Genomic DNA, 24,231 nt, shown 5'->3' with positions numbered 1-24,231 from the left:
CCTCCTAGATACCTGGAAGGAGGCAGTGTATTGATATTCAAAAGAAGGTAGCTCAGATTCAGGAAGCCTAGTTCGAGTCCCCAGTCTTCTACACATTGGCTACATGCTCTAAGAAAGCCCCTTCCCCTAACCCAGCCTGTTTTCCAGCCTGCACAATGGTCTCTGAGGTGTCTGCAAGCTAACACTGTGTTGTTCCTGGGTCTACAGTACAAGTTCCTTCCCAAAACTCTGTAAGCATAGAAGTGGGTGTGGTGTATTTAATGGCACTTTGGTATCTGTCTCAATGCTTGGTTATTACCAAAACAAGTAGTTCTGCAATTTTTCTTTTATCCACTCTCCTACTCCTGTCCCTGAGAGAGGTGGAAAATTTCTGCATCTCACTAATATTTATTTGACTGTGCTGGGTTTTAGCTGTGGCATGCAGGATCTTTGTCACGTCATGTGGGAACTTCGTGGCAGTGCACGGACTCTAGTTGTGGCTCACGGGCTCCAGAGCATGGGCTTGGTAGTTGCGGTATGTGGGCTTAGTTGTTTTGAGGCATATGGGATCTTAGTTCCATGACCAAGGATTGAACCTGTGTCCCCTACACTGCAAAGCAGATTCTTAAACACTGCACCACTAGGGAAGTCCCTGCATCTCACTCGTCAGGGGTCAGACAGCCCAGATGTTTTCCCAGATGTTCAGCCCCAGGGGAATGGAGACACAAGGCTGGATTCTGGTGGCACTTGGGCACAAAACCTTAAATGTGGTCTGATCACTCTCCATGTTCAAAGCCTCTGTCTGAAGCCCCTTCACAGGCTCAAGAGCAAACCCCATGCCAAACCCATACCTGCTGTGTTGGTGGAAGCCATCACACCTGGGCATGCTGCTCCCTGCAACACAGGGCACCACTGCCCAGTCCACTGGGATTGTGAGGAGCTGTGGCGCTCAGCCTGTCCTCATTCTCCCTCTTCACAACCCTGCCATCTCTGGAGAACCAGAGGTACCCAGGCCTCTGTGAGCAGTGGGCTGGAGAGCACCTTCCACCAGCGAGAGCCCTGGGTCATCTTGAAGCTCCACTTCCCACAAGCTGCTGCTGGGGTCCCCATGCCACATTTGCCTCAGGACTCCAGCCCCGACAGAGAGGAATCAGTGGCATGCTGGTAAATGTTTAGCAACCCATTCTCTAGGGGCAAAATAGCCCTTATTTCTGGTGTTTGACAACTTGTGTGTTGTTTATACTCTCACCATGGCTGATTTCAAACTACTAAAATGATGTTACTGAACTTGGGAGATGCCAAGGATGCCTCTCCTGAGCCAGCCTAAGCTAACTGTAGCACACTACCCAATAGTTCCCTCTTTAAAATTATAGGACCTGTTCATGATAGTTTCATGTTCTTGTGGTTTGTTACTAACTTTGGTTTTTTTTTTTTTTTTCCTACCTGTAGTGCTTAGCATCATCTTGGGCACCTGTAAGCACTTACTTACTTTGCAGCCAGAGAGTTTTTTTTGCCTAACAGATAAAAACCAAGTGCTGCCTGGAGATAACTCAGATTCTAAGGTCCCAGATTCCTCTGGGATTCTTGGGACTTGTTTCTCTCCTTCGCCAGGTAGGTTCACAAACTCAGAATTCCCTAGAGGAGCTGTTGGTGTAGCAGTCCATGTAGATTGTAGTGGCCTGAGTGCTAACGATTTGTTTGTAAAGTGTTGGTATCTAGATTTGTGTGGCATTAAGGGGTGATTTGAAATTGCCCTGCAGGATAGTGGAGTGAGTTGCTTCCTGGCTTCACATTCTGTTTAGCAGCGCTTGAAAGGCATGTTGGGAGATTGTTGCCACTGGGGGTGGTAGGATGAATTTGGTCTGTTTCTTTAGCAGTAGGGTAAGTGGCGGGATGACAAGCCAGGTTACACTGGAGGCTTCCAAAGCCAGGAGGCATCCGAGTCACCTCTAGCTGGAGAAGAAAGGACCATTTTCTTGCTCTGCTCTCAGACTCCTTCTACAAATGGAGGGAATTTAGTTCCCACACACTACCACAAAATATAAAACATCTGCCTTCGTTCTTTTGCTTTCCTTCCTTAACAAATGGCCAGCTTGCTAAAAGCTTCACTGCTTCCTGCAGTTTCCCTTTTTGTTTCTGCCAGTCTAGAAAAAGACCCAACTGTGAGTGTGCTTGAAGGCTGCTTATGTTGAAGGTAAGCGGTTGGGTTGGGGACTGCTAACATTGTGCTGCTCTGATATCCAGATCCAGAGACAAACGAGTGGGACTGAGACCAATGAGGCAGCGATCAAGGCAGAATGAACAAGCTCCTTGGGCTCCTTACTGTCAAACTCAAAGGAGAATTCAGTGAGTTGCCTCTGGTCTGGGAGATGGAGGACAGGAGGGCAGGGTGCCAAACTAAAACTTTATCCTTAGGAGAGTGGGACACTGGCCTCAGAGAGGATTGACCAGAAGCACCTCTGATGGGAAGGCTAGAGGGTAGAATGTCAAGTCAGATCTTTGACCACCAGCAAAGTGGAGGACAAGCTGCTCTTGCTGCCGCATCTCCAGGGTAGGTCTCCAGGCTATCCAGCTCCCTCTGTGACTCCCACAGTCAGAATATAAATTGTTTCTCCTGCTTTGAGCTTTCTAGATTGCATGATTAACTCTGTAGCCTGATTAGAGACGATCAGTGCATACATGGATTGCCTAATTGTGGGTCTGTTAGCTGCAGCATAGTCTTTACAGTGTATCCCAGACCCTCTAAAATAGGGACAAGGAATTCAGGTGGCTTGTTCCATGGTAGACAGTTGTCTTGATACCCAGTGGTGATGGTGGTGGCGGCAGCAGAAAATGAAAGTTAAGAAATAGCGTTACACTTCCTCATGTGAAAGTGGTTGTAAGGAGTGAGATAACAGTGTATTAAGGAAGTGCCTGGAACAGAGGGAATATTCAGTATGTGTTAACTAGTATTATACTGTATAATAATATTCATTATTATTATACTGTAGGACTGTATAATTCCTACAGTCCCAGGAATCTTAATCCACCTTCCCAGATAAGCCCCAGGTTCATACTGAAGGCATGGGTGGATCCATCTCATCTGCCTTCACTAGTCAAGGTCATCTTATGACTCCCTCAGTCTGGAAGCAGCACCAAGCCTAGTTATGTTTGATGGTGAGTTGTTTTCCAGGTTCTTGGAGTCAGCTGTGTCTAGTTCAAGGTGAGTTGGTTAAGACTGGATAGGACCACCAACCGTCCAACTGGGCATGCTCCTGACCTTTTGACATCAGAGAGCAGAAAACTCCACCCTCAGATGGTGCTAAGAACCTCCATTTTTCAAGCTGCAGATGCATGTGGCATAGTTACACGTCTGCAGAACTACAATTACCACACCTTTCTCCAAGCATTTTCCCCCACACCTCCCGCCGCCTTGCTGATGCTTTATCCCATAAATACCCCAACCGCTTTGCCTTGAAGAAGACCAGATCTGAGACTAGTTCTCCACCCCTGGCTGCCTTGCCAGTAAATCCTCTTCGCTGGAAACCTTTGCATCTCCGCATTTGGCTTGCTGCGCACGGGGCAAAAGAACCTTGTCCTGTAACAATAACCATTACTCAGCTCACACATTTAATCAGAGGACTTTTGGCAGTTGCAGGATTGTCTTTCCATCCAGGATCTCCCCTGGAAGTAGCGACCTGCTACATCAATGCAGCGGCAGCAGCATCGATCATTAGTTTTAGTCCCATTTGCTGAGGTTAAACCTCTCTCCGGTTGTACTCAGGTCCATGGCTCTCTGCTCGCGGTGAATCAGGGCCGAGCCTATCTTTTTCTGTCAGGCTTCGGGGAGTTTCTTCCTTGGCTGTGTCCTGTCCGATCACGGCTTCCCTGGGGGTGTCCCTGGCCCAGCCTGGGTTTAGGGGTTTGGTCCCGGGCCTTTCTGGCTACCTGGTGGTGGCCGCGGGCGTTCCCGGAGGCCCCGGCGTAGCTCCTGAGTGAAGGTGTCTCTGAAACGAGCAGCGCGGCGGCCCAGGGAGCCAGCGGGCCCAGCCGCGATGGCTCGCAGGCGCCGGGCCGCGTCCTGGCCGCGTAGCTGGGCCTGCAGCAGCGCAAAGGCGGTGAGCTGTGCCGCACGCCGGATGGGCCGAGACTCTGAGAGACGCTCCACCAGCTGCGAGCTGTGCAGGAGGGTGGCCAGCAGCCGCCGCAGAACCATCCTCGGAGCGACCCGGAACCCAAAGCACGCCGCTCTCGCTTCTGATCGGCGACACCTGACTACGGGCCGTGTCTGCGCCGGCGCCGCCCGGTGACAACACTGCCGCCCTGGGATTGGAGCACGGGATTTCGACTTTCCGCAGCCGTATCTGCGCGTTTCCGGTTCCGCCACTGCTGGGGCTACCTCGTTACACTGTTGAGTGGCGGTGTCCTCTGCCACCTCTCTGCACTATGTCGGGTGGCCTCCTGAAGGCGCTGCGCAGCGACTCCTACGTCGAGCTGAGCCAGTACCGGGACCAGCACTTCCGGGTGAGGGAAGCCGGGTCGCGAGAAAGGGGAGCCTCGGGCTAGAACGCTGAGCCTCGGTTTGCTCTTGTCTCATTGTGTTGTCGCTCATTCTCTGGTATCCCGAAATGCGAAGGGAAGCCTCGGTGCCTGTTGGGGAATGGATGCTGAAAGGGCGTTTGGGTATCATCAAATCCCCTTCTCTCGTAGGAAGGGAATTTGAGGCCGGCTTTCGCATTCCCTAGCAGCTGCTCTCTGTTTCCTAGCCATTGCAGATGGGCGGCAGTAGTAGTGGTGGCTTGGGTTTTCACGAACGGTGTCGCGGGAAAGTGACTTTGTGATTTGGCTGCAATTATCAAAAAAGGGTGTCTTTTTGATACGTGCAGTATGGGGAAGCGCCATCCTGATCCAGATACCGGGACTTTTGTTTTTAAATTACATCTACCAAACTGCGTTTGGCATTTCCCTTTTTCATAGGCTAGTACAACGGCCCTACAAAAGATTTGTACCTTGTGGCAGACAAAGTTGAGCCCTGCCTCCACCTTTAGGGAGCCCTTGATGTGAGGAGGGGAACCTAACATGTTAAGGGTCTGGATGTCAAAATCGGAGAACTGCTGGGTTTCCAAAGAGGGAAATTTTCTTTTGGCCCATGTCATAGCAGATTGTATGAAATGGCCGAGGCTGCAGATATTCAAGGTGGGTTCTTCAATATCAGCAAAGACAGGGATGGAGTGAAGGTGACACTCGTTAACCATTGGTTATTTAGTAAATTTGTATTGAGTGCTGTTGTGGAAGCATCTGCTAAACCGTAGAGAGGGAAGACAGTTTTCCACATCCTAAGAGTTCGTAATCCTCTAGAGATTATGGGGTTGTAAAGGGAGGAACTGTAAATGCAGGGATTTACAATCAGATCAGATCTTAATCCAGCACAAGAAAGGGAGGGGCTGTTGAAGATTCAGAAGATTGAGAAAGGAGGGATCAGGTATAGAAGAGGGTAGGTGTGGAGAAAGTCTAAAATGCGTTTGTAGGGTAGGAAAACAAATTTGAGGCAAAATTGAGAAAGATCTTAGGTTTATTCAACATTTAGTTTTTTAAATGTTTACTATATACCAGACATGATTATGGGCTTCTCTGGTAGCTCAGCTGGTAAAGAATCTCTCTGCAACACAGGAGACCAGGGTTTAATCCCTGGGTTGGGAAGATATGCTGGAGGAGGGTATGGCAGCCCACTCCAGTATTCTCCTCTGGAAAATCCCATGGACAGAGGAGCCTGGTTAGCTGCAGTCCATGGAGTTGAAAAGAGTTGGACATGATTGAATGAATAAAAACATGCACAGACATTATTTTACACATCTATTGCTCATTACTTCAGAAAGTTCCACATCGTAGCCATGTTGAATTTCAAGCATCCTGCAAGATTACAACAGTGAAAGGATTAAACTTTTACTGTCTATCTGCAGCTTTATTTAGACTACTGTAAGATACTGTCTTATAGAATTTCTGCAGTATTTCCTGAATGGTATCTACATTATGTCATACCTTAAATAAGTTCTAACACTAGTTGTCTTAAACTGTAAGCTGTTTGTTGGGACATGACTTAAACATGTGAGAAAAAAAGGAAAATGCTTCTTGACCATAATTTTAACAAGTCAGTAACAAGTCTGCAGTAATAAACTTTAGTGTCTCATTCCAAAGTCCTGAAAAACCTATTTTTATTGTAGAATGACTCTTGTCTTGTGAACTTTTTAAGGAAATAGTGGATTAGGGATAAGACTGGGCTTGGGTACCAACTGGAACTACTGATTAGTTGTGTGATCTTTGACAAGTTACTTAACTATCTTCCCTCAGGTAGATTGATGATGATAAATTAAATGAGACCATACATAGAAACCTGACTTGCAGTCCCTTGATTCTCCCTAGAGGTAGACATATTACCTGTTGCTTCTGTATGGTATCCATGTTAAATTCACTAAAAAATATAACTTGGAGCATACCCTTCATATTGTTTTGTGCCTTTTTTTTCCCTCCACTTTGCTCCCCATCTCGGAAATTCTAGGGTGACAATGAAGAACAGGAAAAATTACTGAAGAAAAGCTGTACATTGTATGTTGGAAATCTTTCCTTTTATACAACAGAAGAACAAATCTATGAGCTCTTCAGCAAAAGTGGTGACATAAAGAAAATCATCATGGGCCTGGATAAAATGAAGAAGACAGCATGTGGGTTCTGCTTTGTGGAGTATCCTTCCTGTGTGTCTCGTGTAGCTGTTGCCCGAAGGTGGGGCCGAGAGCGGCTGATAGCCTGTTTTGAAAGATGAGTGAGGACACTTGTTGATTAGCATCCCTGCACTTAGGTGTTCTCATCTTCCTTCATCTTCTCCTGCTTTCTGTCCAATATGTCTATACTGTTTACACTGGGACAGCTAGTAACATATACATTCTGTTCTGAAATCCATTCTTTTTTCATAGTTGGTTAAGTAAATCTTTGAAAATGTATATGCGTATGGTATTTCAGAAAGTCCAAAGAGTGTACTGAAAAATAAAAGCCCCATTATCATTCTAAGTTCAGAGACGTTAGTTATCAATCTCATTGGTGTCTTTCCAGAAGTAATTCCATGTATGTGTGGTAGCATATTGTGTGCACTTTTTTTCACGTATTTTAGAGATTGTTCCATGTTAGCACGTGTAGGTTACCTCTTTTTGTAACAGCTACATAGTATCATGTAGATGCATATAGCTTGACGCGGTACGTCGTAACCGAACTTACTTGTGACCATTCTCTCCCTGGAAGCGCTCCATAAATTTGACCACCTGGATTTACCCTTTCATATTTTGTTTTTTAAGTGCTATTTTCTTTTTTTGGTCATTTTGAGAAATTTTCCAGACCTAGTCCACCATGTCATTTGAATTTTCTGTACCTTGAATTGTTTCTTTCCGTTGTATTTATCCTGTAAAATTTCCTTAAATTTCTGATGATCCCTTGGTGTCTTGGGGAAAAGGCTGACTGTGGATCTAGGCAGAGCTTCTTAAGTTGCTGCCTTGCCTTTGGGACGTGTGGGTTTCTTAAATGCTAGAATGAAGAAAGATTTTAGCTTGCTGATGTTAAAGACAATGCCATAGTTCCTTCAGTTAGTTAGTTCACAACCCTATCTTTTTTATTTGCCTGGAATTAAATGTGTTCTTGCTAATAGGTCTTCTTCCCACATAGAGACCTTTAATTAAACCCTATTTGCAGCCTTACTACTTAATCAACTTGGAATTAAGAAGTTCCTGGGTTTACTGTCTCCTTTAAGCCCTTCAGGAGTATTTCCTACTGTGACTTTGTTTCACCCATTATTAATCTTTAGCTTTTGCATCTCTAATCTGCTGATGGCCTCTTCTCCTCCTTGGGTATATGTTTCTTTCCTGTTGTCTAATGGAGGCCCTGAGAAGGAAAGAAGACAAAATGTACTCCCTATCAGGTTGAATCAGAAGCCCCACGTTTGAACCTATTCCCCACTTCTGACTCTGGTGTCTGATTTCGGGCTCTGCAAGCTTCTTTTACTCCTTCAGACACAGGGGACGAGCGCCCAGGTTTTGCTTTCACCTCTGGTGCCAGGAGTGTAAAATAATTCACAGGGGACAAAAAAGACAAAGGAACTATTAGATACTAATCAGTGTTTAAGAATTGGAGTGTTTTTGCATTTGCCTTGAAAGTCAAAGATCAATAATCAAGATGACAAATACCCAAAAGAAAGGATACCTTTCATTGTCAGTATCCCCCCGCCCGACCCTGTTTGCCCTTTAGCATTCATTTCATTCAACAAAGAATTACTCAATCCCCATGTGTGCTAGGCATTGTGTAGACACTGGAATTTCAGCAAGTGTTTCCCTACCCGTGTAATTAAAGACAAGGGGAAAGGTCCAGATAAGTATTTCCTAGACCCAGTTATAATCATATACTTACATGTATTTTTTAATAGCATCCCAAAGATAGATTTAGTAGATCTGGTTTAGAACTACCGACCTGAGTGGTACTTTTTGAGTGTTCCCTTCTAATGAAATGTGATGGCAGGTCTTATGCAGTGACCTCTTTTTAAGGTTGTTCTTGAATGTACAGCCTCATATTCAGGGAACCGAATGATGCTGTCATTTCCTTGGATAACAGTTTGTGGTTTAAACCTGCACAGAACATATCTGTATTTTGCAAACCAAAATATGGAGACAGTGGAATTGTGTATTTAACAGGATTATCCAAAAAACCATCAGTGTAGCTGAGGATAAGATACCATTTTTGACTGCTTCTGGACCAACCTCAACAGGCCTATACAAGCCAAATTATGTCTTTGATCTCCATCTGGTTGGATTAGTTTTTGTACTCTTTAACTCAGCTTCATTTAGATATTTCTTCCTCTATTTACAAAAATGTCTGGAGAAATGCTAATTCCTTAATAATCATAATTAAGATACTATTCAAGAGCAGATGCAGAAAACGCCATGCGGTATATAAATGGAACTCGTCTGGATGACCGGATCATTCGTACAGACTGGGATGCAGGCTTCAAGGAGGGCAGGCAGTATGGCCGTGGGCGTTCTGGGGGCCAGGTACGCAGGAAGGTTTTCTGTGCTCAGCCTCGGCCTGGGATGCCAGTCCTAAATGATAAGTGTTTTGTCAATTTGTATTTGCTCTTTTCAAAATAACTGTGCCTCTAACCTTGGCTTGAAGTGAATCCACCCATTGGGGTTGATAAATTATTAATATTTTTAAATACCATTAAATAGTATGTCTTCACAAGCAACCATTACTGGACTTCTGCAAGGGGCTGAATATTCTACAGGAATGTTGAGCAAAGCAGAATGTACTAAAACAACTTTTCCATTTTTATTTCAATATAGTTTAAATATTCTTTGGAATGTGCTATCTTTGAATGCTGAGTGTAAGCCTGATGTTTGGTTTTTAAAAAAAAAGCAGTATTAAAATAATTTTGCAGGGCAGTTGAACTTTATCATCAATTGCTCAAAATCATGTTACACTTATAATGTTTACATTATGACATCTGAAAAGGCTTAGTTATTTGTCTGACATATTTTGGAAGGCATGTTTGTTACACTCATCTTCTCTGTACTGTAACATGTTCTTTTCAATTAAGGTACGAGATGAATACCGTCAGGACTATGATGCTGGAAGAGGTGGCTATGGAAAACTGGCCCAAAACCAGTGAGTGGTTGAGAGCCCCATCGTGAAAGTCTGCTCCTTTGGCCTGTTGAATTTGACAGGTGTTACCCAAGGTCTGCAAACCTGCCTTTAGTTTTTTTTTTTTAAACCAAGCTTTAATCAATGTCTCTACTGAGCTGGAAGCCTTGTCATGGTTTTCCTCTTAAAAATTATTAAAGAACAGAATCCAAAAGAATGCCTTTAATTCTGTAGAATTAAGTCTTAGAATCTTGGTTTTGTGTCAGATTACCAAAATGATTTCTATTACTAGGTCAAAAATTGTTTCCTTAGCAACAGACTTGATGTATAATGTTGACCTGTCAGCCAAAAACACACTTCTTTTAGAAGACAGGAAAAAATTTTTAAGTGTTTACCATGTTTGCATCTAAGTAGGTTCATGGTCTACCTTGGGACCTGGAATTACTATTTTTAAAATTTTAAGTTTTCACAAGATAAAGTTTAATAAGTGGACTTTTGCTATGTTATGTAGCTTTGCTCTAAATTAGGGGAACAGATGCTTGATAACTGAATTTTTTTTCTGTGTTGATTTTTAATCTGTAAAGGCACAACTTAATGGAAATTCCTAAAGAGTTGGTATAAAAGCAAGCTTTGGACAGTCCCAGGGAACACCACCTGCTTTACATGCTTTGTATATCAGGAAATAAGGGACAGGTATTGAAGAGTATTTATTTACTAAACACATTTTTCAAAATGTGAGGTGTGAGTGCCTTCAGATCTGTTTTTTTCATTTTCAGACTGATCTTGGGAATGGAGTGTTTTGTGGTGGTTGAGAGAATGGCTTAACAAAATCAGAAATGCTTCCCTCGGGAAATGTTTTGGCCAGTTCTAATATTGAAGTCTGTCTTGTTTTTCTCTAATTGTGCTGTTTCAGAGGCTGGACAGGTCAGCTGATGGTCTCTACAACTTCCAGAAGGGAGTCTAGAGGATTTATTTTGCATTTGTAAGGCAAGAGATGATTTCTCTAATGTTACAAGAATTCTTGCTCATTTTAAACTGCTAGTCTAGTACAATTCTCCCTGACCTAAGTGAGATTTTTTTTCATCTAGCAACAAAGTATCTCCTAATTTCCAGGAGTTTGTGAAGTTGGGGCTGGAGTATCTCAATGTGAACAGCTTTCATGTTACAGCAATGTGAACAGCTTTCATGTTACAGCAAGTGTGTTTTCTCAAATTTAAGTTGGCTATTTGGATACCTCTAAATTAGTTGTAAGTACTTAGGAAAACATGTGCAAGTAATTTAATGAGGACATACACTTTTTTACAGTAGTTTGAATGAATGTATTTTGTATTATTTTGCAGTAAAACATGATTCAGATTTCTATAGGCCTTAAAACCACAGACAGTATTTCATATTTGAATTGTCTTCTGTAACAGATTTCAATAAAATTGGACCAACTTACTGTGTTTTTCCTCACCAAGAGACACTGAAACACTCTTACCCTGGAATATTAATACATTTTGGGGAAGAATCTGAATAGTGTGCAGAATTTGCCTGTCCATTTAGATTTGAGAGTTACTAATATGGTAGTGTCTCGCTACATGCAGCTAATTAAAACTGTTCCTCAGTCACATTACCATTTCAGATGCTCAATACCTACCTGTGGTAATGGCTGTCTTGTGGTGGATGCAAATACAGAATATTCCCATTACTGTAGAAAGTGCTGCTACTGGACAGTGAGCCGCTTAGAGCCTATGCAGATAAGCCTTGTCATGACTGGAATGCCACTGGGAAAAATTACTACTCACCAAACAGTACATGTTATCCAACACAAGAGAACACACATTTATAAAGGCATTTAGTTTATTTTTCAAAAAATATGTTTGCTAGAAGGTTTGAGTAATTTTACATGATCACAATCTTTAAATAAATTTTTTCTGACCAAAAGGTACCATTTAAGTGGACAGCTTGTCTAGATCTGCTTTTGTTAACACCCAAATACAATTAGCATGTCTGATGGTATTCCCTAGGTCTTCTTAAATTATCTACAGGCCAGGAGGCAGAGCCTAGCACATAACAAAGTATGTGCTTTATAACTGCTTATTAGTTCAGTTTCATAACAATTAAGCAGAGCAGGTAGTCAGTATATCTAATTCACACTATTAACACACTGGTTCTTGCCTGAAGGGTCTGATCCATGCAGAGCTCGCAGTTATTCCTTCTAACCCAGGAAGTAGTAAACCACAACTGCAGAGAAAGGGGGCAGCTCTACTTAGGCTACTGCTGGCGATGTCTCAGGTCTGTTCCTTTGTTCCAACTCTGAATTCAAGGTGACCAGTGTTAATTATATTCAATGATATGTAGAAAATAAAATGCAAAGCCCCAAAAAAGATTTGGGGACTGCTGGCAGCAAGCAGCTGCTGCTTCTCCCTTTCTTAAGAGAAGATTGGTTCTCTATGATTGAGAGAACTAAAAGTGAAAGTGAAGACGCTCAGTTGTGTCCGACTCTGCGACCCCATGGACAGTAGCCGACCAGGCTTCTCCGGCCATGGGATTTTCCGGGCAAGAGTACTGGAGTGGGCTGACGTTTCCTTCTCCAGGGGATCTTCCTAACCCAGGGATCAAACCCGGGTCTCCTGCATTGCAGACAGACGCTTTACCGTCTGAGCCATTTAGTTTGAGAGAACTAAAAGTTGAACTAAATCTACATTCATTGCTATAGATTTTACAAAAGGATAAAAGCAACTACAGACTGGTAAGTTTGCTGATGGAGAGGACTGAGCAGCTTGTTGAAGGCACATCATAAGCAGCTTTTAGTTTGTGTAAGGCCTGCCCTCAACCCCCAAAGCATAAGGTCTGCCCACCTTGTGGGCACCTAGACAATTCAGTGCCAAGCTAATGAGAGTAAAACAAAACAATGCCTGTCTCTTCTACCAACAGCCCAGACTATATTTCAGAAACTTCTGTTGCAAGGAAACCATTACTGCAAACATCAGGGAAAAAGGCCATCCTAATGGAGGACTTGGGCTAAATAGAAGTTTATACCTAATCACAAGACGGGTAGGAAAGGCAGGAGGGAAGCAACTGTGTGTACTGAAACAAGCTTCTTATGAATAACAGAAACATTTAACCAGACTTAAAATATCTGACATTTAAGCTAAAGCATGCTGGACAGTGTAGCTCAAGGTGCTCTATTAAGCTGGACATGAAACAGACCCGTGACTTGGGACACTTCACTGTAGGTTCTCTCTGCCTCACTGCTAAGAGAATGACCATTTCTAGACTGAAAGAAATGACAACTCAAGCTTGGGGCATGAAGATTTTTTGCCAGAACACAACTCTCTTGCATGCCTGGTTCTGTCAATGAAATATGAACTATGGCGCTCTAAAGTGTAAGACATTTTTAACAGCCTACTTACTAATTACCAAAAAAAAAAAAAGGCAAACGTCTGGGATACAGATTGGAAAAATCTCGTTTGCATAATTATGCCTGAAAACCTCAAGAAAACACCCAACCCATTTTGTCACCTTTCCAATGTGGATGCAGCCCTACCTGTAGCAGCACAACGTGCCTCTAATCTCAGTCTTCCTAATGATGTGAAGCACAAGGAGAAATACTGACCTGGTTTTATACTAAGGAGTTTTGAGTCTGAGGGAGTAGGAAAGTGCTGGCCTGTTGATAATGTAAACACTGGTGTTGGTGCTTGGAATGTCTGGGGTAGGGACCCTGCATGTAAACATGTTCTGACTCCACCTCAACTGCTGGCAGTCAGCCCTACCCGCACACCTAACGAGGCATTAACCCAAGTACCTTTGCCATTTGCTTGTTCCTCCTTTCCTTTCCAGTTATCACAAAACTCTGTTAAAGATGCAAGATCCACTGCTTTAATCCTAATGCAGCAAAGGCTAAGGACAGGGCCACTTCTGCTTTCCCCCAGAAGAGGAGGTTCATGGAAGCAAAAAAAAAAAGGACTCCTGTGCTGGAGTCTCAGGGATGGTCAAGCAGAGGCAGATAAGCCCTGCATGTTGCTGAGATCATTAGAGAAATGAGGGGAAACACTCATAACTTTTGCTGTAACCCCCTCAGTATCAAGTCTCCCTTATTACCTTTTCTGTTCTCTCTTCCCCACCCACGTCCAAAAGACCTAAAATTAGTCTTTGGTTTTGAATGTTTAGATTTTAAATACCCTTGAAATAGGTATTTGGCAGATCTTAATTTCTTCCAAGTGGGAAACAATACAGGGGAAGTGACAACTTGTAAATTACTCTTGGGCTGGATTCTCATTTGTTTGACCACTAGTTTGACAGATACTGATTTTTTAATGGGTCAAAACCAGAAGAATCCAAGGAGTTCAATGTTCCAGCAAAAGCTTTTTATAAGATTAAAGCATTTATTATAAATCTTAAAGCCAAGGCTGAAATCTCATTTGTGAAGATAATTGGACCCTCAAGGTCACTTTCGTTGTCTCATATCTTAACTCTTCACAAGGCAGGCACTGTGCTTACAAGTGTGCCACCATAAACAGAACATACCAGTCAGTTTATGGCCACTTCCTTTTCATCCTTTAAAAGGAATGGGACTCACTGAAGAGAGAAGTCAGTGAAAGGTGCTGCTGGTAAAAATAGAGGACTGACTGTCAAAACCCCTCCTAGCTACCCTTTATGCCCCAGGGAACATCTACTACTCTCAGAGTTATGTTCTATCAAAAACATCCTGCATTTTTAGGTTCTGGAATTAAAATTTAAACCTGTATTCAGTTCACGTCTAACTAAGTTTCAAAAGCTGCACCAAATCTACTAGGCTTTTTTTTTTTTTAATACTCTGCACTGCATGCTCTGTCTATATGCATGCGTTTGGATAATAAATATTAAATATGGGGGGGGACACACACAGAATCCATAAAATTAAAAATGAAACCAAACTGAACATTAAAAAAATAGTACATGGTCACTAGAGAAATGAGTTAAGGGCAGAAAATAAACTTGAGGTAACAATAGTGGCCCAACACCACTGATCGGAAATACCTGTAAAAATTCAAATAAGTGGAGATTCAAGTAACAAACCACCTGCTCCAACTTGGTCAGACTTCCCAGAGTCCCTGCTGATTCAGTCCATGAGCCGGCACTCACACAGCTCCTTGTAAATCCTCTTCCGCACTCGGGGCATGTCTTCTTGGGAAAACTGGAAAGGCTGCTCTAAGGCGAGGCACTTGCAGTACTGGAAAGGTCCCAAAAACACTTAAGTGGCATGTGGAGTTAAGTACTAGCCCAACACATCATTTTACCAGATGCAGACTTAACAGAATAGGGTCTAAGGCAAATGTTAAAGTTGGTTTAGACTTGTAAAACATACTGTTTTAAAACATTTACCTCCAAAAAAAAAAGTTACCTCCAAATTACAGTCAGATTTTCAGGTAAGTATATGGCTTGGAATACTCCCTCCCTCCCCACTCAATACTGTGAAAAGCAAAACTGCCAAAGGGGCTCCATTCTCAAGGTGAGAATGCTGAGAATGCAGTCAAACCTAATATGGCCTTTAAGTGAGAACCTGAGTTCTCAGACATTCATGAGTCATATGAGTGAGCCCATCTTCCAAGATCTTTGGAAATCTGTAAATCATGGATTATAAACTATGATTTCCTTCATAAATATAATAACTTTTTCAATAGCTCTTTGAAACCTAAGGGAACCTGCAGCATGAGAAAGCACAGTGTCTGAATGTGGCCCTTATTTAAAATCTAGTTCGTTTTTACTCTGTGGTAAAAGACTACTTGCCAGTGGTTAAAAAAATATAGTTAATTCTACAAATGCCAAGAGTGTATGACAGGACCAATTCAGGTCAGTCTCCAATGTGGCTTGCCAATAACCTCTGATAATACACGGGTGATACCATTTATCCTCAGCCTTAGAAGGTGGTTCTTCCTAATGATAATATATGAAAATGCAAGAACTACTGCTTTTCAGTGACATAGGTTTGGGAGGAGTGTTCTGTTACCTGTATGTAGTACCATGCACACATCAGAGGGATCCCCCTTCTCTTCTCTAAACCCAACAAGTTTATAAATTGTAAATACAAAAAAAAAAAAAAAAATTCTTTACCTGGAGCACAAATACTCCACAGTCACTATCGTTTTTCTGTTGTGGAATACACTAAGGGGAAAAACAAAACAATTATTAAAACAAAATCAAGTGTTCTCTGTCAGATAAGAAAAGCTGCAGGAAACTTGTGTCCAAGACAGCTGGTATATACCTCTGCTTTACAAAGTGTTTTGAGTTTATGGAGGCACCTGGTCGCATGAAAAGAGCTATCAATCAGTAACTTAAACATGAGAAACATGTTTGCCTAAACATGAGAAATGGGAAGTCAAAAATCCTATTTTAAAACTTCCATGGATAATCATTTTTGCTATCAGTTCACTGACTATGGAATCAAAATGGAATCATGACTCAGAGAACGCAGACCTGGACCCTGAATACTTAGTACTAAACGCTGTTTGGCAGTCTTCACTCTTCATCTCGTATTTCACAACTCTGTCCTATTCTTTTAAAGACCCCTAAAGGTAAACAGAATGTTTTCCAAAGAACTGGTTACTATATTCTGCCTGGAAGTGTTGAAAGATCCTGATTAAATTTAGGGGAACACCTGGATATACTGTTGGGTAAGTTCAGAATATTCACAAGAGCAATTCTGCTTTCAACTAATAAACTAGGGTATTTAAAACACAAAACGTAAGTTTAAAAGTTAGCATTTAGTTCAAGGATAAATGCATAAACCTTGTCCCTTTGGTTTGAGTTAAAGGTTTATTTCAAGACTCTGCTTCTTTCACATTGTGTCATTGATCCAAATAGACCTGAGTTCAAGGACCTAATGGTCAATGGTTTTGATGAACTTTGGGGAAGGTCAGAGATGCTTCTTACTCCTAAGTGACTTGCCTACCTCAGATTATAAGGATCAAATGAGATCATACATATAAAAACACCGGGAAAACAAAGCAGTGCCCCATAAAATGCAAGACCCTGGTATCTGTGACAGAGTTAAGAGGGTAGGCCTGCTTACTCTGCCCCATACACAGCTTTACTGTCTACGGCTAAACATAGTGCTGCTTCTAGACTGTTCAGAACTGAAGCTCTCAAGCCACTTGTCTTCCCCAAATGCCTGGAAAGCAGCCCAGTGCACTTGCTCCCTTGGTGAATCCAAAATAGTCATGTCAGTATTTCTCTGGGTCTATATGAATCATCTGGAAATAAGAGCCATGAGGCAAGAAGCAGATGTCTTTTTTTTCAACAGAGCAACTATATCATCAGAAGCTGCCCCAGGGATGAAATGACTGAATTTACTTGCTCCAGCAAGCAGCGGGAAACTGGGCAGCCAGATGATGAATACTGAACTGAGGTTTATTCTGAGCTGCCTCCCTGCAGCCTCCAGACTCTCCTTTGGTTATCTTCATGATCAGTCTTCATATGCATTTAAAAACACCCACCCCTTAGATAATTTCAGCCCCTTGACATGCCTGGGTTTTCATTTTTTATCACTTACTTACCTTTGTAACAGCAGTCTGCCAACCCTGAAGAAATTCAGGTCTATTTTTTTCTCTGGCTTCAGTCAGCAAATACTTTCTTATATTCTGGTTAAAAAGAAACCACAACACAGATGCTGTGTTCCATCAGTTGGTGAAAAATGGAACCTGCCCACAGCAGATAGAAGCAAAAGAGGAGGCTGTGGCCCCACCACTGGGCAGAGATTGCATTAAAGAGTTTAGAGCTGGAACTTGACTTCAGACCTTTTTCACTTTATAGACTGAAGGACTCAGACCTTCTATACTATATGCACTTAAGACTGTGGACACTGGTATATGTTTTAACTAGACCTTTTTAATAAGATGGTCAGCCTTTTCCAGGAATAAGTCAGCTTGGTGAATTTGAAACTTAAATACTGGCAAAACAAAAAGAATGTCTTAATTACTGCCAATGCTTAACAGAGAGAAGGAATCCATGGCAGAAATCATTAATAACTGAAACTAAATTTAAACATTCTAGCCTTAGATATATTCCATATTTATGAGAGCTGCAGGTAAAAGTATCACTCAGTTTCTAGAAAGTTATATTATTTAAACTCATCCTGGATACTAAATACAGTCAAGTCCAATGCTGAAATCTCTCCCAAGACAAAGCCTATTGGAGTTTATACTTTTCCCCTACCCCCTCCACCTCTTTGTGCATATCTTTCTCTGCCTATCTTCTTGTAAGAGTGGAGTCAGAGGTTACATGAATTAAATTAACCCTCTGAAGGTGGAGGAGAAATGTGTATGTACATGTGTATGTACACAAGTGTATGTCTGTATTCGTATTTTTTCCCCATATATTGTATCATTCTGCAACTTGCCTTTTCAAACTCAGTAGGTCTTGTAAATCTTTCCCTGTTAAGACGCAAAGATCTGTTGGGTTGGCCAAAAAGTTAGGTATTTCTGTAAGATGGTATGGAAAAATCCAAGTGAACTTTTTGGCCAACCCATTACTATATTCTGTAACTGCTATGGTCTGTTTAATATTGTGAATATATAACAGTGTATCTATTTAGCTATTCTGTAGGTAGAGCTAAGTTTAGTTCATTTTGATTTTTCACTATTATCAATAATGCTGCAATGAACACCCTGGTGTGTGCCCCATTCTTGGTGCATACACAAGCACTTTTATGGAGTATATACCAAGAAACAGAACTAGTTTGTAATAGGATATGCATCTTTTTTACTTGAAAGGCACTTAGAAGCAACTAGAACTGCAGTTATTCCCCAAACGGCTGTATTAATTTATACACTCCACCAGAAAATATGAGAATGCCTATTTCCTTACACCCATTTTAGTACCATCAAACTTTTCCTAACACAATAGGCAAAAAAATGGAACCCTGAGGCAATTTTAATTTGTTGTTGTACATTCACTAGGTCGTGACTGACTCTTTGCAACCCCACTGACTGCAATACATTTCCCATTTTCTGGTGAGCATCTCTCCATGGGTTTAACAGCTACTGGCATTTTCCCTAAAAATTACTTATTTTATCCTTTGTCCATTTCTTAGATCTTTTTTTACTCATTTGTAGTTCTTTTAATATTCTAGAAAGTGACTTATATATGTCAGTAACATTTTCTCCAAGTTAATCCCTTTTAACTGTGACATGTAAGTTTCAAATTATGATATAGTCTTGCTTTTTTGGTTCTGGATAAGAAGGCTTTTCATATTCTGAGAACATAACATCTATATTTTAGTCTAACTTCCATAGTTTTATGTTTTATATTTAGATCATTATTCCATCTGGAATTTGTTTTTCTTATATATGAATAGTATGAAACAGAATTTGTATTTTACTTTTCCAAATAGCTAACTTTCCCAAGGCGTACATCAAATAGCTTGTCCTTCCTCAACTTTATCATATACTAAGTTCCCACATATACATGAGTTATTCCTAGATTCTCCATGTTGTTCCACCAATCTACTTGTCTACTCCTAACCAATATAATTAAAAGTTTTAATTATTAAAACTTTGTGATATGGTTTGACAACTAGTAGACCAAGTATTCCTTCTTTCAGTTTTTTTCTACTTCAAAACTACTTTAGCTGTCATGACATGAATTCTGCAATATAAATTCTAGGATGAGTTTATCAGGTTTCATTCAAAATCCTTCTGAGAAACTGATTAGGACAAAAATTGGTTTTTATTAGTTCAGGGAGAATTAATCTCCTAATATTGAGTGTGCCTATCTTTCCATCTATTGAGATTTCCTTTATATACGTTAGAGTTTTCATCTCAAAGAATGTCCCCTTTTTTGTTAGGGTATATTCCTGGGTAATTCACCTCTTTTTGCTTTTAAAAATGAAATCTGTTTACATTTTCTAACTAGCTCTTGCTAGTGCAGGAAAATCAGGAAACACACTGATTTTTCTTGCTTTGTATCCTGCCATCTTGTTGAACTCTTATTAGTTGAACTCTAATATTTTGCCAGCTGATTCTCTTGGCTATGATTCATTCTACAGAAGTTATTTTGAAGATACAAACCAATTTTAGCTCTAGGAGAAACCAAGAAAATGATTTCCGTTTTGTTTTTTCTTTTTGGCTGCACCTCACAGCATGCAGGATCTTAGTTCCCTAAGGGATCAAACCTGTGCCCCTTGCAGTGGAAGCATGCAGTCTTAACTGCCGGACCACCAGGGAAGTCCCAGAAAATGATTTCTATCCATATTCAAAATGTAGTTTAAAGGGAATGACTGAAAAAAAATCTGATGAAATCCAAATAGGGCAGGTATCTCAGAGAGGGATCCAGATCCTGGACTGCTACCTCTTCCCATCTGGAGGTTCCTCTTATAGTCCATTTCTCTGCCAACATGTTGACATGACATGACAGGAACTGATCACCTGTGGTACTGAATTCTGCTGTTCTATCCTAGAGCTGAGATACCATTTGGTCAATGACAAAATGAATAGGAAAAAAGGAGTGGGGGAGTATATTAACTTACCTCTACACAAAACTTAAAATGAATGCCTTGGGAATCATAAAATGAAATAATTCGATTAGAGAGTGTCACAGTAATGAGAGACCAGTGGACTTCCAGGTGAATAGGGATCAACAGAAGACTCTTTTTAAATAAATCCACCTGATCAAGAAAAAATAAAAGAAATGTAGCCATCACCATGGGCTTTCCAAACCAACAAGAAACAGCAGTTTCCATTTACTAACCCTTCACCTGCCCAAGGTCATAAATCTAGGAAGTGAAGCCAGAATTTGAAGCCAGATCTTAATCTAAAGCCCATGTTTATAACTAGTAAGCTAAAATACACAACAAAAAGGAAACTGAAGGTACAGAAAGCACTGTTTTCCACTTAACCTGCTAATCTGTGCTTATTAACTACCTAACATGATTTAACTTATTTTTAAGCTTAAATAATTTTCTTATATACATATTTGACCTAGAATCAATTCCTATCTAGGAAGGAATTGTGGTATTAGAAAACAGCATAACCTTCTTTTAGCCTTCTTTTAGAGATTCAGTATAGTAAGTCTGGTCAAGTTCAAATTGTAGCTCTGTGGTTAGAAGACTTTGGTAATTTGCATCGATTCTTTGTTCCTTAATTTCCTCAATTATAAACTACAGATAACAATAGTATCCACTTTATGAATTTGTTGAGAGTGACAATACATGTAAAGTGCACTAAGTATGCTTAACCATTATATGTAGCCAATAAATCTTAGCTGTTATCATTATCACTACCTTGGATCTCTCAGTTGTCGAAATTGAGAAAAATATCCTTGATAATTATTTATATGTCCTTTATATCCCAATTCACGCTTCATATCCTAATACATGTGCTTTAAAATCTAGAAGCATTCACTATACCACTTAAAATCCTAGTTGTGGACTGGATGATAAAGAAGTAGGTATTCATTAGACATTTTATAGAAGGATGAATGGATTTTTTTTCAGGTGTTTTTAAAAGTGTTTTAGTGATTCCTTGCTGCTGCTAAGTCACTTCAGTCGTGTCTGACTCTGTGCGACCCCATAGACGGCAGCCCACCAGGCTTCCCCGTCCCCGAGATTCTCCAGGCAAGAACACTGGAGTGGGTTGCCATTTCCTTCTCCAATGCATGAAAGTGAAAAGTGAAAGTGAAGTCACTCAGTCGTGTCTGACCCTTTGCGACCCCATGGACTGCATGCAGCCTACCACGCTCCTCCGTTGGTGGGGTTTTCCAGGCAAGAGTACTGGAGTGATTCCTTGAATTAAAACAATTATAAGACTATTTTAAACTAGATTCTTAGCAACTATTTCTCAAGCCTTCTTTGCTTTCTGATATTCAGATAATGTCCTGCTCTAGAAGAATCTTCCACTAGTTTACATGACCTTGGAACAAAGCACTTCTGCAAAGTTTCTGTATCCATAAATCTGGGAAGTAAGGTGGACAGGAAATATTAAACAGGACAGACAACTGGTCCTTTCTGGCTCAAAAATTCTGAGTATCTAAAACAAGGAATCATATTTAAAATACAGTATTAAATGAGACCAAATTTACATTTTTCTTAAAAAGAAACTTAATTATAAAGCAATTTTAAAATAAAAATTACAAAGTACAGATAAAAAGATACACTTCAGTTTACATCTTTCCAGATCTTTTTCTTCTTTAATGTATTAATTTTCACACACACACACACACAACCTTATTACATATAATTAAGAATGATATGTGTGGATATATTATTGATATCAATTATTTGCTGTCCTCCCTATAAGAGGGAGGCTCAAACGGTAAAGAATCTGCCTACAGTGCAGGAGATCCAGATTCGATCCCTGGTTCAGGAAGATACCCTAGAGAAGGGAATGGCAACCCACTCCAGTATTCTTGCCAGAGAATCCCGTGGACAGAGGAGCCTGGAAGGCTACAGTCCATGGGGTTGCAGAGTCAGACACAGACATGGTTGAGCAACTAACACTTTCAGTTCCCTGTAAGAGGATTATACAGAAGAACTACCTACTGCCATGTGGCTTCGCTGCCCCTCCCAGGGGGAGAAAGGTAGTCACATGCTTTGCTTTAACCTATGCATGGTAAAGAGAAGTGAATTTATGTCATGACCAAGCTGAAGCTTCAAGAACCATCATGTGGCTCTAAGATGGACATGTCTCAAGATTAGGTGCTGCTCCTTTAGTCTGAATCCCATTAATGGGATAAAGATGAAAAAACATAGCACCATCTCTTAGATACAGGGAAAGCATTTGATAAAACTTAACATCTATGATTAAAAGCTGTCAGCAAACCACAAATAGGAGGTCTCTTCCTTAACTTGATGCTGCTGCTAAATCACTTCAGTCATGTCCGACTCTGTGAGACCCCACAGACGGCAGCCCACCAGGCTCCCCCGTCCCTGGGATTCTCCAGGCAAGAACACTGGAGTGGGCTGCCATTTCCTTCTCCAATGCATGAAAGCGAAAAGTGAAAGTGAAGTCGCTCAGTCATATCCGACTCTTAGCAACCCCATGGAATGCAGCCAACCAGGCTCCCCTGTCCATGGGATTTTCCAGGCAGGAGTACTGGAGTGGGGTGCCATTGCCTTCTCCGCCTTAACTTGATAAAGAGTATCTATAAAAAACCTACAAATGACATCATAAATAGCAGTGAAAAACTGAATTCTTTCTTTCCAAGGCAAAGGTGTCTTCCCTCATTACTTTTATTCAACAATGTACTGGAAGTCCTAGCCAGTGCAATCAAGCAAGAAAAAGATGGCATACAGTTTGGAAAGGAAGAAATAAAACAGTCACTACCTGTTGACATAATCATTTATGAAAATCTCATGAATCTACAAAAATCTAGAATCAGTAAGTGAGTTTGACAAGTCACAGGATACAAGGTCAATACAGAGAAATCAACTGTATTTCTCTATACTAACTGCAAATAATTGAAAAATAACATTTTTAAAATTCTGTTTATAGCAGTTTCAGAAATATGAAATACCTATGATACATTTAGGTGCAAGATCTGTACACTAAGATTTAAAAAATATTGCTGAAAAAAATTAAAGATCCAAATAAATGGAAAATATACCATGTTTATAGACTGAAAGACAATACTGTTAAGGCCTCCATTGTCTCCAAATGAACGTACAGATTAAACACAATCCCAATCATAACCCAGCAAGTTTTTTAAAAGTAGAGATTGACAAACTGATTCTGAAATTTTGATGAGAATGTGAAAGGACCTAGAATTGCCAAAGCTATCTGAAAAAGAAGGCTAAACATGGCCATTTACACTGATTTTAAGACAAACTGTAAAGACAGTGATCAAGACAGTGTGGTATTGCCTAAGAACAAAGAGGTCAGTGCAAAAGAACATAAAGTCCAGAAATAGGCCCACACATATACGGTCAATCAACTTTCTACAAAGATGCCAAAGCAATTAAAATGGGAAAGACAAGTCTTTTCAGGAAACGCCACTGAAACAACTGGATATGCATCAGTTCAGTTCAGCCACGTCCGCAGCACGCCAGGCCTCCCTGTCCATCACCAACTCCCACAGTCCACCCAAACCCATGTCCATTGAGTCGGTGATGCCATCCAACCATATGGAGGGGGAAGAAAAATCTTGATCCCTACCTTATGATTACACAAAAACTGAGATGCACCAGAGATGTAAATGTAAAACCTAAAACTATAAAGCTGTTAGAAGAAAATATATGAGGCAGATATTTCTTAGACCAGATATAGAAAGCAAGACTATAAAAGAAAAGAGTATGGTAAATTAGATTTCATAAAAATAAAAGTCTCTATTCATCAAAATGCATATTAAAGAAATAAGGAGAAAAGTTAGAGACTGAGACAAAACAATAAAAAGTATAGATTTGACAGAAGACATATCCAGAACTCAAGGACTTGTTTACAATACTTTTCATTCATATCATTCACTCGTTTTTCTATTGAGTTGGTGAGGTTGTTTTCTAACTGATGTGTAGAAGCACTTATATATTTAAAAAATAGTTCTTTGATATTTGATATAAATATACAGTTGATATCAAATATTTGACATAAATATCAAATGTTTTTCCCAGTTTACTGTTTATCTTTTTATACAGTTGAATTAATTCAT

General features: G+C 40.7%; 3 protein-coding genes across 5 annotated transcripts in view; 1 reads left to right on the top strand and 2 right to left on the bottom strand.

The window, feature by feature from the left end:
- Nucleotides 1-3,571: 3,571 nt before the first annotated feature.
- NCBP2-AS2 (NCBP2 antisense RNA 2 (head to head)) lies at nt 3,572-4,272 on the bottom strand. Its single transcript, XM_027537470.1, has one exon. The coding sequence runs from the start codon at nt 4,172-4,174 to the stop codon at nt 3,875-3,877; it is 300 nt and encodes a 99-aa protein (XP_027393271.1). The 5' UTR covers nt 4,175-4,272; the 3' UTR covers nt 3,572-3,874.
- A 51-nt stretch (nt 4,273-4,323) lies between these two features.
- Nucleotides 4,324-12,763, top strand: NCBP2 (nuclear cap binding protein subunit 2). 2 transcript variants are annotated; one of them, XM_027537457.1, is made up of 4 exons: nt 4,324-4,482; nt 6,515-6,696; nt 8,903-9,041; nt 9,587-12,453. In XM_027537457.1, the coding sequence occupies exons 1-4, from the start codon at nt 4,405-4,407 to the stop codon at nt 9,656-9,658; spliced, it is 471 nt and encodes a 156-aa protein (XP_027393258.1). In that variant the 5' UTR covers nt 4,324-4,404; the 3' UTR covers nt 9,659-12,453. The 2 variants fall into 2 exon arrangements, with proteins under 2 accessions (XP_027393258.1, XP_027393249.1); XM_027537448.1 differs by lacking the exon at nt 4,324-4,482 and adding an exon at nt 4,941-5,154 and having other exon boundaries at nt 9,587-12,763.
- Nucleotides 11,455-24,231, bottom strand: part of SENP5 (SUMO specific peptidase 5) — a 47,685-nt gene continuing 34,908 nt past the window's right edge. The window contains exons 7-10 of one of the 2 annotated variants that reach the window (XM_027537432.1): nt 20,120-20,257; nt 17,151-17,234; nt 15,709-15,759; nt 11,455-14,827 (exon numbers count right to left, since the gene is read on the bottom strand). In XM_027537432.1, coding sequence (XP_027393233.1) covers nt 14,717-14,827; nt 15,709-15,759; nt 17,151-17,234; nt 20,120-20,257 — 384 coding nt within the window. In that variant the 3' untranslated portion in view covers nt 11,455-14,716. The remainder of the gene's footprint in view (nt 14,828-15,708; nt 15,760-17,150; nt 17,235-20,119; nt 20,258-24,231) is intronic. The other variant, XM_027537441.1, reaches the window with a different exon arrangement.

This window comes from Bos indicus x Bos taurus, chromosome 1 (assembly GCF_003369695.1).
Source record: "Bos indicus x Bos taurus breed Angus x Brahman F1 hybrid chromosome 1, Bos_hybrid_MaternalHap_v2.0, whole genome shotgun sequence".
Classification (NCBI taxonomy): Eukaryota; Metazoa; Chordata; class Mammalia; order Artiodactyla; family Bovidae; genus Bos; species Bos indicus x Bos taurus.
Note: the sequence above shows the minus strand (reverse complement) of the source record. Positions and strands in the feature narration are given on the sequence as shown.